General features: G+C 39.3%; 2 protein-coding genes and 3 long non-coding RNA genes across 5 annotated transcripts in view; 2 read left to right on the top strand and 3 right to left on the bottom strand.

The window, feature by feature from the left end:
* Positions 1–1,018, bottom strand: part of tmem244 (transmembrane protein 244) — a 45,380-nt gene extending 44,362 nt beyond the window's left edge. Inside the window, exon 1 of the mRNA XM_007561022.2 lies at positions 867–1,018. Coding sequence (XP_007561084.1) covers positions 867–908 — 42 coding nt within the window. The 5' untranslated portion in view covers positions 909–1,018. The remainder of the gene's footprint in view (positions 1–866) is intronic.
* On the top strand, positions 947–3,781 carry LOC103144170 (uncharacterized). The gene is made up of 2 exons (XR_476892.1): positions 947–1,036; positions 2,115–3,781. It is a non-coding gene; the product is annotated as an uncharacterized LOC103144170 (long non-coding RNA).
* On the bottom strand, positions 2,573–3,807 carry LOC107837205 (uncharacterized). The gene is made up of 2 exons (XR_001663208.1): positions 3,100–3,807; positions 2,573–2,859 (listed from the first exon to the last, which is right to left on the bottom strand). It is a non-coding gene; the product is annotated as an uncharacterized LOC107837205 (long non-coding RNA).
* Positions 3,808–8,290: 4,483 nt separating this feature from the next.
* On the top strand, positions 8,291–11,299 carry LOC107837199 (uncharacterized). The gene is made up of 2 exons (XR_001663203.1): positions 8,291–8,525; positions 10,788–11,299. It is a non-coding gene; the product is annotated as an uncharacterized LOC107837199 (long non-coding RNA).
* A 3,061-nt stretch (positions 11,300–14,360) lies between these two features.
* LOC107837198 (band 4.1-like protein 2) overlaps positions 14,361–17,494 on the bottom strand; it is a gene marked incomplete at its 5' end in the record, with an annotated part of 9,331 nt that continues 6,197 nt past the window's right edge. Inside the window, one exon of the mRNA XM_016675856.1 lies at positions 14,361–16,543. The remainder of the gene's footprint in view (positions 16,544–17,494) is intronic.

Below are 17,494 nucleotides of genomic sequence, written 5' to 3'. Positions count from 1 at the left end.
TCTCAAACTGCTGATTACTGCGACAGGCGTTATTAACCGATTAATCTGTGAGAAACCTGATTTCCCTTCGCAAGTCTCTGCGACCTCTCGCAAAGTGGAGGCTAATCATAATTATTATTATTATTTTTAACTTTCATTATCCTCTTACCCTTTTTCACCTTGTGGCTTTCCAACTTCCAAATGCCCAAATCAGAGATGAAATACCAACAAAGCAGCTCTGAGTACCACGTAGGAGGAGAAAACAAACCAGGTGTTTGTCCACTTTTCCCTGACCGTCGACTCGTTTTTATTTTCTCTCCTCCGCCCTTTATGCTTCTTTTAGTCACAACATGTATTCTGCTCGTCTCTGCTCCTTGCTTCCTGTACAAGAAAAGTGTGGCATCAGAAACACCGTGAGGCAAAAGTTCAAGGAGAGATTAAATACTTGTAGCCAAGGCTGGATTTAATGAGTGTGCGCACTGCATTTGTTGCAACATATTGACGCTCGAAGCCCTTAAACATATTCTGAAATAAATGACATTAAATGTTCAGTGTTTTATTAGTCTATTGGAATAAACGTCGAAGCACATGTGTAGAAGCTGTAGCACACAGGGACTGTTTTTGACCTAGCACTTGCCGGTGAGCAAGTAATAAAGCGAAAGAGACTAATTTTGGGGGTTTTCTGTCTTTGTGGTTCTTTTTAACAATTAATTTTTCTAGCAAAAATATTTCTTTGATAAGATAAGTTATAATACAAATAGCTTTTCCCCCTTATACAAATAGCTTTTCCCCCACGCGGTAGCCTACCTTACAAAATCCGCCCCTGATGTCACAAACGCCGCGGTTTTTTTTCTTTTTTTTTTTTTGGTTTTTTTTTTTATACTTACATTGGAGCTTTGCTTCAGGAGTCCCATTAGAGGAGACAACATCTCAAACGGAGGCTGCAGCTGTGGGGCAGATTACCGAAACAACTAAAACGAAGAGGAGAAAGAAGTCGAGCTGGAACACGAGGTCATGGAGGCTCGTTTCAACCCCAAGGTTCTGCTGCACAGATTAGGTAAGTATGTTTTCATCCAGTCTACAGTTGGCGCCATTTTGTAACGTAACGAGCACATGCTAAAAGTAAACAACGTATGGCTGCGTACACATAAGCGGAGGAAGGTTGTGAGCGATTTCAGCGAAGATTTGAGCGACTTATCTGCACTGTAGAGGAAGAAACTAGATTGTGTGATGAAGAAGAGGGACTTGGTATGGGGGCACTATCGTGCCAAAACTCCGCTAGCTCGAGGTTCATTTGTTTAGCAGTGCGAATCCACTTAGCTTTTCAACGCTACACACGATTGGCTGGCTGCGTTCCCTGTCGCTGTGAAGGGCTGCCTTTCTATTTTCCGGAACTTTATTTGTGAAAGATACAAGTTTAAACAAAGAAATGATGAAAGTAATCATTAATCCTTCAAATTACTAATCCCAGAGGGATCTATTTAGCCATTCATCCATTGTTTAGATATCTTCGAGACAGATCTTTTAAAATATTAATTCTGAAATTAATCTTTTGATTTGATTACTATAACCGTATACATTACCTAATATCAAAAATTTTTCATTAATTTCAAACATACAAATTATCTTGTTACCTAAAGGGTCTTTTTTTAGTGGTAACTATTATCCCAGTAGCCTGGCCATTGCCTTCTTGCGCAATTCTCAAATAAATTGGGTTGTTGTCCTTCATTAGAATCAGCTCTCTCTTCTTCCTCAGTTGATCTTGCTTCTGCTACCAAAACATAGCGTCTTACATAGGAAGCCATTTACCGGCAGCGGTGGCTGGGTAAAGTGAAATGCTTTTGCTGTTCTTGGCCTAGAGACCGATGAAGCTTTCTGCTGTGGATCACCTTCTCTCAGGTTAGAGAAAATAAAACCGCTTTGGCAACGTCATCAGAGCTCAGCTAGAGCAGTTTCAGACTTTATGTACAATTACTAGATACACAGTCAACCAATAAATCTTTGTTCCAGAGTTTCTTTAAAGAAGCAGTCTTTTACTTAGCCAGAGAGGATGAGCATTTCACTCAAGCGACCTTTTCTAATATATACTTTTCTAATATGTATAATGTGCTTCAATGTTTCCTGCATATGTCAAGCGGATGATGGCGATTAAAGAAAAAGCCCCTGAATATCACAGATCTTGTGCTGACCTGCACTCCACCTGACCTGAGCTCCACCACATGGAGGAGAAACAGGAGGGAGTCTGCGTCAGTCTGGGGGCGGAGCAGCTCAACAGGAAGGAGGAGATCAATGCTATCAGGTTTCCAGTCACTGGCACTGGTGAAAATGATAAACAGCCCCCTCTGCTCTCACAGTTTTATCAAGACCAAATTAAAGGCACTGAGCTTCCAGAAGAGAATAACGGGGGAATATCTATCACTAGACAAAATCACGGAGATGGTTCCACTTCCATAGGCGCCGAGGACAACGGAGAGGACGATGATGTAGACGGGCACAATGCCTGCAAGGGGACCAAAGCTCCTGAGTCAGATAGAAATATTGTTAGCAAACCTGTTAGCTCATCTGAGAGTACTGATCATTTTCTTCACAGTCGCTCTCCTCAGAAACATGTGACGCAGTCAGAAATGGAGTCTTCAACCTCTGAGGATAATGCGTGTTTCACAGAGAAGAAAAATGTTGACTCACAAAAACAAAGTGCAGACAGGAGTGAGGATTAGCTGTGAAGACTGTGGTAAAACATTTACTGGAAAAAAAAACTTTTAAGGGTACATAAGAGAATCCACACGGGAGAGAAACCTTACTCTTGTGATCTATGTGACAACAGATATAGCCATAAATTAAGTTTAAACATTCACATGAGAATCCACACCGGTGAGAAACCTTTCTGTTGTGATTTATGAGGACAAAGATTTGGTCCTAAATCACGTTTAAACCGACACATGACGATCCACACAGGCCAAAAACTGTCCCGCTGTGATCTTTGTGGAAAAAGATTTCACAATGAATCAAGTATAAAAACTCGCATGATAGTTCACACAGGACAGAAACCTTTCTTTTGCGATCAATGTGGGAAGAGATTTGGCCAAAGCGTAGGTTTAAAAATCCACACGGGAGAGAAACCTTTCTGTTGTGATCTATGTGGACAAAGATTTACCCAGAAATCAAATTTAAACAGGCACATGATGAGGATCCACACTGGAGAGGAAACGATTTCAGTATGAATACTCGATCTGCACAGCTTCATTTAGCTGTGAAATATTTGTACGTTGTCTAGGGTCTTGACTCAATTTCAACTTGGGTCTTGTTTTGTTTTGCTTTTTTTATTCTAATAAACATTTTACATAACTTACAGATTTATTAGATTATGTAACTGGTAGTTTTAGCCAGTCATATTTTATTCCCTGTATTTCATTAATTGTTCAGATTGAGCTTTAGCACAGGTCTGTTTTGAGTGTATCCTCAAATTCCTCGTTTTTTTTTTTTCGTTTTTTTTTGTTGTCTTTTTTGCCATACTTGTTCAATTATTGAAAATTGTTTGATGTAAAAAAAAAAAAAACTCTCCATAAACATGTAGATGTGTGTATACATTTTGAATTGGGCATGTTTTTCACAATTTTTAAATCTGAAATATTTTTGTGAAATTCCATCTAGTTCACCCCAGAAAAAAAAAAAAAGAGCATGTGTTATGTATGTAACTCCTACTCCCAAATGGTTCACTAAGGTTTTAAACCACTTTTCTAACTTCCTGTATTGCCAAGCTATGTTGCAGTGTTTGTAGCTTGTAAATAAACAAAATAAGAGATTTCTTTTGTTTTCCCTGATTTTTTTTTCCCCGTCCTCTACAACAGAACTCAAGCTGAGAACTTTTCACATTTTTATGTATAGAAAACATTTGTGCTACTGCTTGTGTAAAGATACTTTTGAGTGAAATGGGAAGCAGTGATAAACTGTGATGTCTTTATGTCAAATTATAAAGATATAATTTGATATAAAACATCTATGGATTTGCTGCTGCCACACCGTTTTATTTGGGCATGGAGAGATTTGTGCTTTCTTAGCTCCTAGCCTTATGTCTGCCAGTCAATACTGAATGTCCCAGAAAATGCACATTCTTGCTGCACTACGCCTGTAAGTAAATGTCACACTTCTTGTTGGAAGGTTTGAATCTTTTTCTTTTTTCTTTTTTTTTTTTGTTTTAAGTCAGTTACTATGGAGATGAGCATCATTGGCGACCCTAGACAAAACTTATGCTAAAAAGGCCAAAAGGTTTCTATGACAACTGGAAGCTAAACAAGACAGGCAGGCGGGGAGGAAAATTGGAGATGGGTCTCGGAAAGCATTTCATAAAAGCATACACACACACAAAGAAAAAGTAAGGTAGGAGATTCAAGAAAATGTTGGGAAATACATGCTCATAGTCACTCTGCATCACCATCATCGTAAAGGCATTCCCCTCAGCATGCGCACACCCTCGCTCTCTCACTATCGCACAGCAACATGGTGACAGCCCGCATGGTGCTTGTTAGAAAATATTCACAGTAATCTTAATTGGGAGTGCTGTCTAGCTTAGAGGTCCAGCTTGTCATGTCAGAAAGCAGCGTGCTCACTGTGTACAACTAATCTTTTTTATTATTATATTTTATGTTCTGTATCCTTGCTAACCTGTCTCCTTTAACCGTCAGCGGCGGTTGGAGCATGAATTTCGCCCTTGTTGAGCCCCTTATTTAGCCGGCTGCAACTGAAAGCATCTCTAATAACTGAAATAACTATGTTCATTTTTAGTCACGCTTTGTATTGTGCATTAACTTGCTTCAAATTAGGTGATCCTAATAAATAGAGAGCACTGAAAATGTTTTTTTGTGTGTGTGTTTTCACAATTGGAATCTACCTTAAATACATCTTAAATAATGCTTTAATGCATTTTTGTGAAGTGTAAACTAAAAACTTTAAATTCACTCGATTTCATAAAAAAAAAAAAAAAAAAACTAAAACAAAACTTTTTTTTAGTTTAGTACCGAGTAAGCTGCAAATCAGCTCAATTGACTGGACATATAAATGAGATTTTTTTTCTTTTTGAGCAGCTGTTTGTCTCCAAGCTATGACGCCCTGGGCAGAGAGCCACATGGGAAACCGTAATTGTAACCTGTTGATGTTTTTATGTGATTTGACTAGTGTTTACTTTGAAAATGTGTGAAGTCTTGTTTTAATAAGAAGCCAGACGCCGGTATTCCCTGCATCACATCTAAAAGCCTCCTATTAACTGTGCATGTGCACTAATTGGGAGTTGAAAGACCGAGAGTCATCATGCTAACTCCACTGGGCCACAGTGGCACTTTATAGGGGGAGGTCTAATTGTTGACTGTCACACACGCCGAATTAGATTCCTTCACACTGACATACTGGCTTAAAAATGAAACCGGTCAGAAAAGGAACAAAGTGGCTCGTGAAGAAATCAAGAGGTGGCTGGGAACAGAAGATAAGTTGAGAGAGGTGAAAAGCTGTCAGCCATTTGCACAAATTACCTGTAAGATGATAAAAAAGAAAAAAAGGTATTTGATTTCTTTACAGAAAGACACCATTCAGGTGCCTGTTAAACAAAGCTGAAACGTGTAGCTGCAATTGCAGTTAGCGTCATCCTGTATGAAAGGAAAATATTCATGAAAGGTTATCCTGGGTAGACAGCTTCACAAAGAACTCACAGCTCTTTCCTTTGCTTCCTTTTTAACATCCAACAAAAGCGCAGAGACATCGATCCAGGCCGCACCTGAAAAGCGCCGAGTGAAGGCATGAAAGATGACAGCTTACAGCAGGGAGCAGAAGTGGTTCGGCTCAGTTCAGTTCCTATGAAACGCGGGTAAATATTTCTTTTCAGCACAACGACATCGTCACCTCAGTCCACTAAATTATATGCAATAGAATAAAACTAAAATAGAATAAGGAGTATTTACTTTTTTCTGCTCCTCTTTGAACTGATTTTCATACTTTTTTTTTACTACTAATTAATAAATATTGTTTGAAATAAACATTCATTCATTCACCCATTCATTGCTACATTTGTTAAACTCTGTAATGTCAGAGTATATCACTGATGGCACAATTAACATCCTGGTTTCTCGCATGAGAAAGTCCTAGAAATCTTGAACTCCCCCTTTAAATTAATTTATTGTTAGAATTTTGATGCATTAACCTAATTTACTGCAAGTTATTGCTTTCTCTGATGTAGTTCTAGTGGTCGTTTCCCTGTGCAGTCTTTTGGCGTGTGATTTAATTTCGCGAGGCCCTTTCTTCCTTATAAACAAAAAAAGGCCATTATTGAACAATTATGCATGAGAGAAAACTCATAAAACCACTTGAAAACATTAAGCTGTTTAAATTTAAAATGGCTCCAGGCTCTGTCTTTTCCTTAAAAGCCGACGCAAACCCAATAAAGCCACGTGTGGTGATTTATCAGACAACAAACAAACACATAAACAGCAAAATGCCTAAACGTAATTAATTCTCTGATCAAACAGCAAAACAGAAACGGAGAAACAAAGATCTGTAAACCCCCCCGGTAGAAAGACGTGTGGGTAATTTTCCAGAATTGGCCCCGCTTTGCTTCGTCGGTCAAAAGGCGACATGAAGACACACTTCTCCAAAAACAAGCTCCCTCCCTCCCTCCCCTATCTGTTGATCACACAAAGGCGATCGATTCTTATTGATCCTCACAATGGCGTCACTCCATTAGCCTGCGCGGCTCACCGACCGGCGCTAACGCCTGTGAGTTTTACGAAAACACGCCCGACTGAGACAGGAACGGCTCTGCTTTCATACCACAGAAACACCGATGGCGAGACGTGACAGTAACAGGGTTCAAGAAAGAAAAAAGAAAAAAAAAACACACATCTTCCTTTACCAAGTTAGTGCAAAGGTCGCTCGCTGAAATCAAACATAAACGTCGGTGCTTTCAAGTCCCGGCGGTGGTGATGGTAAACGGTGAACTCAGAGCATTTTTTTTCTCTCTCTTTCTTTTAACTTTGTGATTTTAGGAGCTTATTAGGAACGGGCTAAATGAAACATCTGGTGGAGTGATTTGAGACGGAGCTGCATTTTGATAGGATCATTAAGGCGGTTTTTCTTTCAGTAATGGAACTGGCTGGTGGGAAAGACATTAAAGTTAAATCTGTGAAGAAGAAAAAAAAAATCCAACAGATTGTTCACATTTATGCACAGTCAATTCCTTTTTTGTTGTTGTTGTTTGTTTGCAGCAAACAATGCCTTTACTTGTTCACAGATGACTGAGATAAAGAGTTAGGAGGGTAGTTTTACATTTTCAAACGATCGCTCTGAACTCCTGAAATTTGGCCTCAAATTGATAACCAATCAGTTTTAAATGCCTGCACAACACAGGAGAACGATAGCTTTGCAGGCTGCTGGGAGGGACGTAAAATTAGACAAAGTCAAACAAATGTGAATCATACCGGCACGGTGCTTCAGTGACAATATTTTAATAATTCAGAAAGTGTTTTCTTTCAGGTGGTTGGGTTACTTCCCCTCAGTTGGAAGTGAAAGATTTTATTTTTCCAGATCACGTCGCCGTCTTAGCCGATGACTGGACTTAATATTTGACAGGCATTTTACCTAATTTAACAGATAGCTACATAAAAGTGAAAATTTTTCTTTGTATTCTTCCTCCCCACCCCCCCATCATACATCACATTACAAATACAGTTATTACTCTTTATTGAACTAAACCCAAAAGGTTCACCTGTCTAGATTAGATAAGGCTTTATGGAAAAGCTGCAAAGTGAAGGTGAATTTTCATTTAACTTGCGTGCAAAATAAAAGGTGAAAAATACAAAAAGATATGAAATGGTGGGGCTGAACTGAAACAAAAAACAAAACAAAACAAAAAACAAACAGAAAAGCAATTCAACGCCACACCATGAATGTTGTGTTTGATCAGCAGAGGGAACAATGGGTTTGCTTGCAGAGATACAATTAGACGAAAACAGAAGTTTTAAAGAAAGAATCCGAGACAGACTGGATGTTCGCTTAGAAAGAGGACAGAGACAAGCAGGCGAAAGCGTCTCTGTGTTGTTGAGCATTTTACGAGGCAGCAAGTCCAAAGTCCTGAGGTTCAGTGATCAGAGACTGGACGCGTGCACTCAAGGCGTTGCATATGAAACGAAGAACTCCCTTTTGAATTTTTGCTCTTTTGGAGGAAGCTGAAACGTGAAGAACCCCTGCGCAGTATCTCCACGTTACAAAGGCACACACTCACTCAGGCCGCTACAGCTAATCTTCTTACTAATCACAAGGCTGGACTGTTGAAACAGAACAAAGTTCACACTGACAACAGAGGGCGAGTGGCAGAGAGTCGAGAACAGTGGCAGATCTGATCAAATGGCAAAAGCAGAGGAAAAGATTATTCCTCAGAGCAAGAATGTCTTCTTTTGGGTTCTTTTTTTTCTTTTATTTTTTGCAAAATAAATAAATAAAAATAAATTGCTGTCACACTCTGACAGAGGTTGGACCTGGCAGGACACCGAAGGATCCTGAAAACTGTGAGTGCATTCCTTTGCTTTCCCGTTCCTACAAGGCGAGAGTTGAGTTCTGGTTCGGCACGAGCGTGCCCCGCAAGCGAACGAGGGCCTCGATTTCATTTCCTTCTCCATATCTTTTTACTGCCGTTGGCTTTTGTCACCAGACGTCGGCGGGCGAAAAACAGACTAATTTCATGGCAGTTTGCTTCAGGAACAAGAGTGTAATTTAAATTCAGTGCATAAGTGCACCCTCGGATGCAGGCTGTAATTTCACAGGTAGAAATTCGACCCAGAAATAGGTTCTGCTCCGCTTCAAGTCGCTCGAAATCATACCTGTGGGCGGCTATCGCAAATGAACGCAACTTTTTAAAAACTGTCGCCGTAAAAGTTCAGTGATTCGGTGTGGAAAAACACACACTTGTGGCTCTGTGCGTCAGGTGGTCCGCTATGACGCTATCTGCACTCCTAAGTTACACATTTCCCACAATAACAGGTTGACATTTTTACTGTTAAGCTGGAAAGAGAGAAAATAATTTAAAATCAAATAATAGTTAACCGTGCCAGTCACGGGCTCAGAAAGCAGTTCTGATGCTGCTGTCTTCTTTCCAGTCTGTGTCTTTACATTTCAGGACATAGCAGGTGCTAAAATGATTAAAAACTACCCTTGAGTATTTAAAAAAAAACACACAAAAAAAAACACACATAATGTCATTTAAAAGCTTTTAGGATCAACTCTGACAACAAGGCAGACTGATTTTCGCAGAAACAACTGTAATGGAAAGTGATTCTCTGAGGTTAAAAACTGACAAAAGAAAGTTCGACAACCTACAAAACCCAAACAGATAGGTAAACACAACAATTATTATAAACTGGAGAAAAGCAAATGAATTTAGTGAGGAACTACCAGAAGTAAATATGAAAAACAAAGTATGGTTGTAAAAATCTGAACGCATAAATCCAAAACATATAAGTATCCAAACATCAATATAGTTTTTGTAAAATCTAAAATAACCAAAACTACGCACAATCGATGAAATTACTATACTTGCTAAAATGCTTAATTTAACAACCAAAAAATTGATGTCATATAAATCATAAGTTTCAATTAAAAACCAGACTGAATGGAAACGTCTTTATTTTGCTTTTTAGACGACATGTTTCATTGCTTGCGTGACCCAGCAGTGGACAAGCTTTAAAAGTTCAATGTCCGCCGAGTACCAAGGTGATGTGGCTGCGAGACTAGCCAAATCCGTTGACCTTCCCCCCGCCGGGCTGCCGCTGCGCAGCAAGCATGAAAGCGTTTGTGCCAATGTGCTGCGCAAATTCTGGCCAAGCATTTCACCTGTGGTTTCATGTTCCCAAATGAGATCATCCAAATGAGATCATCCTAAAAAAACCTGGTTTCATCTGGATGCAGAACTACAGAGCTACCAGTTGACTTTTTGCGATTTTCTTTTAGTCAGGAGAAGCACAGCTAGTCACAAAGTGTTCCAGTTTTTTTTTTTCTTTTCCTTTTTTAATAACGGTGCCGTCATTAAACGTTAACATTTAATGCACTTAATGAGACCTACAGAGTCTGAGATGAAAATTTTTGGGGGGAGTTCAGTAGTTTTTCCTGAAAAATCCGCAATCTGATTTTGTTGTTGCTTTTCCGGGACATGAAAGCTGCGAAGAATCTTCATTTACCTACCAGCCAAAGGTCTTATGGTAAATAACGCAGCAGATAAAACTTTATTCACGTAGTTACAAGAAACTCGGAGGACTTTTAAACGCTGCAGGTTTCGTTTACCTCACGAATGCAATGTTTTTCAAGCGGGGTTGAGGGCAGAAATTGCAGCATGTTGCGAGAGGGGTACGTTACGAGCAGAGCCACGTTGTTTTATGTTAACCCAAACCAGGTGCTCTTCACGAATTCAGACAGCCTGCTTGCTGGGTCAGTGAGCCGCTCAACACATGCCAGTTAAATTAAGCTGTGGGTGTGACAGATGGGGCTGGAAATGAATGCAGAGCACGGGTATACAATTTATATCCAAGAACATGTAAAGTGTGAAAATGAGGGAGGGGTAAACGGAGGTGTGGAGAGGAAATGGAGACTAAAAACATAGCTATATGTTCAGCCTGTTGAATTCTAATTTTATTTCAGGCCCTTGGGCTAGATTAATAAAGTATCTTGTTAAAAATTGTGAAATTACATGTATCTTAATGTGAATATCATAAACACAGATTTTGCTGCAATGTCCGTTATGCCACATCAACCCCCTGATGTCCGCTCCTCTCTTCTAGAACAAGCATGGAGGTGCTGAGTGGCCCCTGGGCTGATCTGGCCCTCCTCCTGCAACAGACTGTCACGCTCACAAACAGAGACACAGACAGCTTTCTTCCTCTCTGGCTGTTTGGATTGTTGCTATTCCTGTCAGTCTGTCTGCTGCTGCTGCAACTAATCATCTACTTCAGCTGGAAACTCAGACAGGGTGGGCGCGATTTTAGGTCTTCGTGTCATGTCATCCGGATAACTTGCCGTTGTATTTAACATGAGCCGATCGCAACTGAGCAGACACCGCAGCAGGCTGCCTTCGGGGGCCGCGAAAACTTTCATTTTATCGCAGAATGAGGAGGAGCAGCCCAATTACGAGAATGTGCAGAAAGGTTTTCCTGTTTCCTAGCATCATCCAAGCACACGGTGCTAACAGCAGGCCAGGGATTACTCATACCTCCAGATTTATTTGAGCTGCACATGACAACTCGTCGCCCGCGGCTACGAAGAAATATCTTTGGGTCCTGAGTAAGCTACATCCAAAAAATAAATAAATAAATAAGTGAAAATGGCCAAAATTGGCTCCTGGGGGGATAAAAAAAAACCCCTGAATATCAGCACTGTGACATTTTTGGGATAAATCTAAATTTAACCACGAGGATACAGATAACTAAGATGGTTACACAACTGTGGTCCTATGGTGTTACACGTGTGTATCTAAAGCAAAAAGAGTGAAGTATAAGGGGGAGAGCGCGTGGCTGTCAGTTATGTTTAATATTCAGAAACATTTGTTTTCTTTCCTCTGTATGTGTTCTGGGACTTGGTCACAAATGCTGCTCTGCCGATTTAACCTGAGCCCCTTTGTTCTTTGCGTTGACATAAAGCACAAACAGATGCATTCAGTCGTTCACATCCCATAAATAAAGTCGTGACTCTACTTTGGCCATCTGATCCGGCTGCGAATAGGTTTGAGGGAAAAGTGCCCAGTTGCAATAGCTATGAAATCAAAAGCGAGGTGCGAGGGTGTTTTCGTCTCTTGTGTCGTTCTTTTGAAGATGTCCAGGGTAAACGAGCTTGAATCAGTTAATATGAAAATCTCGTCATCTGCTGTTTGTGCTTGGAGCAGATCTAATCAATTACAGCTGCTCAATCCCGCAGTTTACAGCCATTCACTGATAATCAGTTAAATACGGCTGTCATGTCCCATTTCACCATTAGCAAAACATCTACCCATCTGTGCTTCTAGAGCGAAAATCCTTTGGTGGTTCACTATGATTAAATTAGCTATTTTTACTACAGCTACAAAAAGTTTTTTTTTTTTGTGATCATTGCCTAATTTACCTATTTTACAAAGAAGTGCTAAGTTTTCATGGATATTCTTAAATACTTCTTTTCCGTTTAGTGTTGCAGTGCTCCCCCTCTTGAAGATATTTTATTTGTAAACTACATAATGATCCAATGCTAAGTACAGACTTAATTAACTAGAAGACGAGCTAACATGCGAGCTAACGCTAAACTAGCTTCAAAGCTAGAAGCTAGTAAAACAAATGTTTACGTCATAAAATGTGAAAAATTGAAAACAAAAAAACCCCCTTGTCTTTCTAAGTTAATTTCAGCAAAAAAAAACACTTACATTTAGTTTTATTGTAGCTTACGAACAAAATATAATTGTTTCCATTTACTGATAATATCTCTAAAGACACATTAGATGAGCTATTAGCTTAATGTGCTAAACAAAAAATCTTGGAATATTCCGATGTCTCATACAGTTTTTACTGGTATAAAAAAAAAAAAAAAGCCCCTAACCAATCACTGGGACCCTTACGTGGAGTGAAACTGTCCCCTACGGTAGTAAGTTCTCGGCTATCCGAAACATGAGCATTAGCACTGCGTGACTTGGTTGTGGGATGCTATTTATTCAATCAAATTTTTACTCAGATGTCGGTCTTGTATAGTTTCTAGTTGAAAAACTGAATGAGGTCTATTAGAATCAGAAATCGAAATGGAAACGTTTGTAAGCAAAACATATCCTAAGGCTGCGTTGTGCATAATAGCCATATTAAAAATAAATGTATTATTTTTAAACGAAAACCGCCTTCAGTTAGCATATTGCTAGAGGGTATAAAAGTACTGAAAAGTACAAAATGCAGAGAATTAAATGATTAGCTTGTGATGCTAATAACTCCACTCGTTCCGAGCATCACCTGTAATTACTCGCAAGTTTTCAGAACCGTATCTATAGTGAAACCACCCAAATGGCTACTACAAATAATTTGAATTCTAAGCCACTAAAATGAACATTACTCTTCAATATCCATTGCTTTATACAATTAGCATTAAACCAACATTTTCTGTCTTGCCCTGACTTGTTCCTTCTTCTCATCCCCAGCTGAGGCGGATCTGTCCAGTCTTGAGCAGGACCGAAGTGCCATCCACAGGCAGAGGCACAGAAGTGCCAGTCTGAGGAGGAGAAGTTTTGGATCACATCCCTATTCCTGACAGGAATCTCTAGCAGTGATGGACTAATTTAACTTATGTACATTACATATAATATGTGAACACTCCTCAGTGTGGAAATAGTGGATACGTCTCAAAATGTGTAACAACTCTTTTGCATCGTTTTCTTAAATTGGATACTGTAGTGTTAATATGATATTGATCTTCTACACAGTTCTCAGCTTATCTACGTCGGTTTGCATTATTTAGGTTTTAATATCAATAAAACAAGTGCATGGGGGAAAAAAAGACGACTGGAAGTGTTTCAGAGTATAACAATTGTTTATTTGAACAGTGTTACACAGGGGCGAGGAGTGGCTGCGTGTGAGGAGACAACACGATTTATGCAGCTAGACTAAAACAACCTACCAGTGATGTGTTGGTAGCAGGAAGCAAAGAGGCGGCTGGTTAATTTCTCCAAAATGTCCGTCTTCATAAAAGTGTTTTAGATGAGATACAAAAATGTGCCGTCATTGTGCGGAATAAACAATCTGATTATAAAGACATTTTAGTTAAAAATCCCAGACAAATTTAAAATCAGCTGGTAATGATCGTCAGCTTTGTAATCTGAATAAAAAGATTAAAATTCAGATTTTTTTTTTTTTTAAATAAAGTTGTCATTAAAGCTACAAACATTTTTGGAAAAGTCAACCTGGCCTCCCCCTAAAGCTCCTGCGGTCGGTTCAAAGAGAGAAAAAAAGCCCTGAACCAGAAGCAGAGAAAAGGTGGCAAAAACAAGTTGATCTGTAGTGGTTTTTCTTCACCAACAAAATACACAGTGGCAATATTACAAACAAGCAGGAAGGTGGAGCGACAGACCCCACCCTCCCAAACTACTAGACCAGTTTCACAGAGAAAAGACGAACCGTGAGAGACTCTACAGATTCAGCTGATGTGGCGTTACAGATTTATTTAATGAGATTTTCCTATGTGGAACAGCAGTCGCTTCCAAAAGCTGCCTAGAGATGAAAGTGTTTTTATTTTTTTTTCATGTTTATTTTATTTTTTTTTTCTTCTGTTTTGCAAGAGGATTAGAAGTCAAAGCTTCCTCCCCTCGTGGAATGTTATTTAGCTGCATAGTTGAAGTAAGACCTGTGTTTAGAAAGTTTTTTTTTTTTCCATTAGTCTCGCAGTCCACTGGACATGTTACGCTTTCCAGACTGGATGTTTATAAGAAGCTGTTAATTTAAATATAATTTTAAAAAGGTCCAATTATAAAGGGAAGTGGTACAGGTTTTCTCAGAAGAGTCCGCTTGAACAACAAAGCCTTTTCTTTAAGCTTCTCAGAATAAAAACGGTGTAATTTGGTGTGATTCTGCAAAAAATTTGAAAAAGACAACATAGAAATTCATTATGAGTTTAAAGAGCACTTCAGGCCCTCTAACTTCCTCCCTCTTGAAGCTGCGCTATAATGTTGTACCGACTGTTTCACCCCTCTAGTATTTTGTGCAAAGCGAAAACACGCTTGAACAGAGCAGAACGTTTGGTTGCGCTAAACCAGCTACGACACATCCAGCAGCATGATGAAGTCAGATTATGTCAATTGAGATCATCTAAACTTAAACCAGTCACATACAGCAGCCTCCTGTTCTAAACTGGCTGAATTTGACAGAAAAGAAAGGGTGAAGCATGCGCGATTCAATCCCATACGCTTTATCGTCTTCTAACAGGCTTTTTTTCTTCTTCTTAGTGTTAAGTGTAGCGGGATATGAAAAGCAGCCGGGCGTGAACAGTGAAGAACTACGACAACAAGCAGGTTTGTAGTTGCAGCGGACGTGTAAAAAGTTGCATTAGTCTGAATCTGGGACAGAACTGGTTTCAAGTCGCCTTCGTTTTGGTACCGTCGCTGATCCGAGGCTCGCTTTGAATAATTTAAACCAAATGAAATTTTGCATGGAGACATTCTCTGGAAACAAAGCATCTCCGCGCTGGAACCGGCACAGAGTAAGGCTGACTTGCATCGCCGCTCCAATTGGTTTTCACTCCCGAGGTATCGGTTGGCACTCTCCCAAATCATCGTCCAGTTTTTACCAGTCGTCTCTCCCAGTTAAAAATGTCAGTTTAATCTCCCATGTTCCCCTGGGACCCAGCAGGAATGGTTAGTGTTGAACAGTAGACAAACCCGACGAGGCGCTAAGCTACTGAAAAGCTGCTCTTCTTCTTATTATTATATTTTTTTTAACGACCTTCATTTTTCTTCGTCTTCTTTCCCGTACGAGATGCATCGACCAGCTTTGAAATCTGCTTATTTTCAGTTCAACTTCATTTCAGCGTCGATTTGTGAGATTCATCACGTTCTGCGTTTGAAGCTTATGTAATTTCACGCCAAACATGAGTGATAAAACGCCGCCTTGTGCCAGTGAAATGAAACAAGAGCTGAACTGAAGGTGAACTTACTCAGCAGCTGGTAGCAACACAAGGAATGTGGATGAATAAGCTACATTTACAAACATAAAAATAAAAAAAAATAATAATAAAAACCTGGATGATTTACTGCAATGTGTAAATTACAGCTCCCGCCCGCCATTGTGTAAATTAATAATAATATAATAAAAAAGCATTAATGTGAAATAGCTTGTGTTGATTGTTTTATAAGGTAAAAAAAAACAAAAAACATTTATTTCTATGTTCTTCAAACCGGATTAATGAGTTAAATATTTCTCTTTGCATTTACACCTTGTTAAAGGAAAACAGGAGCTGTAATTTATTGAAACTCATTTTCAAAAGGAATGCACTAAAAAAAAAAAAACCCTCTCTCTTTCAGTCTGAAGCCGTTGGCTTCGTTTTATGCCAACATAATTTTGGGACATTTTAGAGTTTTGCTGATGTAATAACAGAGACGTAGATGACGTATTCTTTGAATGTCAGAGGCGTGTTGGAGATCAGCAGAAGCCGAATTTGATATTCGCAACACGCAACAAACACTATAGTCTCTTTCTGTCTTTGTTTTTATAAACCGGGTAAAGAAAACGCTCTAATATAAAAGGATAGAAGCTACAAACGTTAAGCTAACAAAGTGGTTCTTTTTGTTCCCTCAGAGAGAGTGAGGATATTTTTTTTTTCTCTTTTTGCAACGAGAAACTGAAATGCACCAAAACAAATGTCTGAAAGACCATCTGGGATGAGAGTGACATCTTCAATCCTCCCATCCGCCCTGGATTGAACCTTTTCTTCATCCCATTCTTGAGCTCCTCCTCTTCCTCTTTCCCTTTGGCAGTGCAGGTTGGTTGTTGTAAAGTGATGAAGATGTTTGTCAGAAGAGGTAAGGGTCACTGCTGGTCTTTCAGTTCTGGAAAGCAGATTGGGGGCAATCAGCCTGCAGCTCTGTGATCAGAAACACTCAGACTCCTTTCATAGAACACACCTTTTTTTTTATATATTCCTCACACGCACGCACGCGCACACACACACCTATACTCTCATTCCACTTTAAGCTACATCACCCTAAACATTTACTGGTAAAGATGTGCAAAAAGTCATTTTATTGCAGCAGCATGTGAAAAACGTTAGAATGATCAACCATTTGATTCCAGTGGTTTGGGGGGTGGGGGAGAATCTCCTTTTAGCAAAAAATATTTAAAAACCTAACAGATCTAAAACCGCATCATTTTATGCTTTTATAATATATTTATGCTAACTTAAACTAAGCCTCTGTAGCAATAATTGGACCCTATAAACACAAATTTATTTTTTTGAAGAATGTCTTCAGTTAAAAACCCTTGTGGGAAAAATCAATGTGTTCTTTTTCTTCTCTGAAGTCGTTTTAGTTGCCAATAAAAGCCGACACGCATTCAGACCATAGTGATGTTCGCTGGTATCAATTATTTATTAGCTCTTCCACTGGGTTTGTGTTTCTTTGGTGGCACACACAGTGCTGTAAACTGTATATTTGTGGACATGGTTTTTCAGAGTTTGAACACGAAGCGGAGAGAAAAAACGCGCTGTAATTGAATTGTGATGCTGATAAAAAGCTCCCACTGTTTCCAGACTGAGAATAAGAAGACTCCAAAGACAGGTGTGACATTACATCTAGCTTGAGAGGAAAATCAAATGCAGAATATAATTTGAGATTTAAAGGAAACAAACACTAGAAAGAAGCTTCAGATGCTTAGAGCATCGTATTTCCTTTTTATTTTCATACATTTTTAAGGATTCCAGGGCGATATTAATGAAAATCTGGTGGAAACTGAAAACTAAAAATTGGGGGTCAGTCCCAGTTTTTTTTTTTTTTTTTTTTTTT

This window comes from Poecilia formosa, unplaced genomic scaffold (assembly GCF_000485575.1).
Source record: "Poecilia formosa unplaced genomic scaffold, Poecilia_formosa-5.1.2 Scaffold122, whole genome shotgun sequence".
NCBI lineage: Eukaryota > Metazoa > Chordata > Actinopteri > Cyprinodontiformes > Poeciliidae > Poecilia > Poecilia formosa.
The sequence above is the reverse complement of the archived record's forward strand: the minus strand, read 5'-3'. Positions and strand labels throughout refer to the sequence as shown.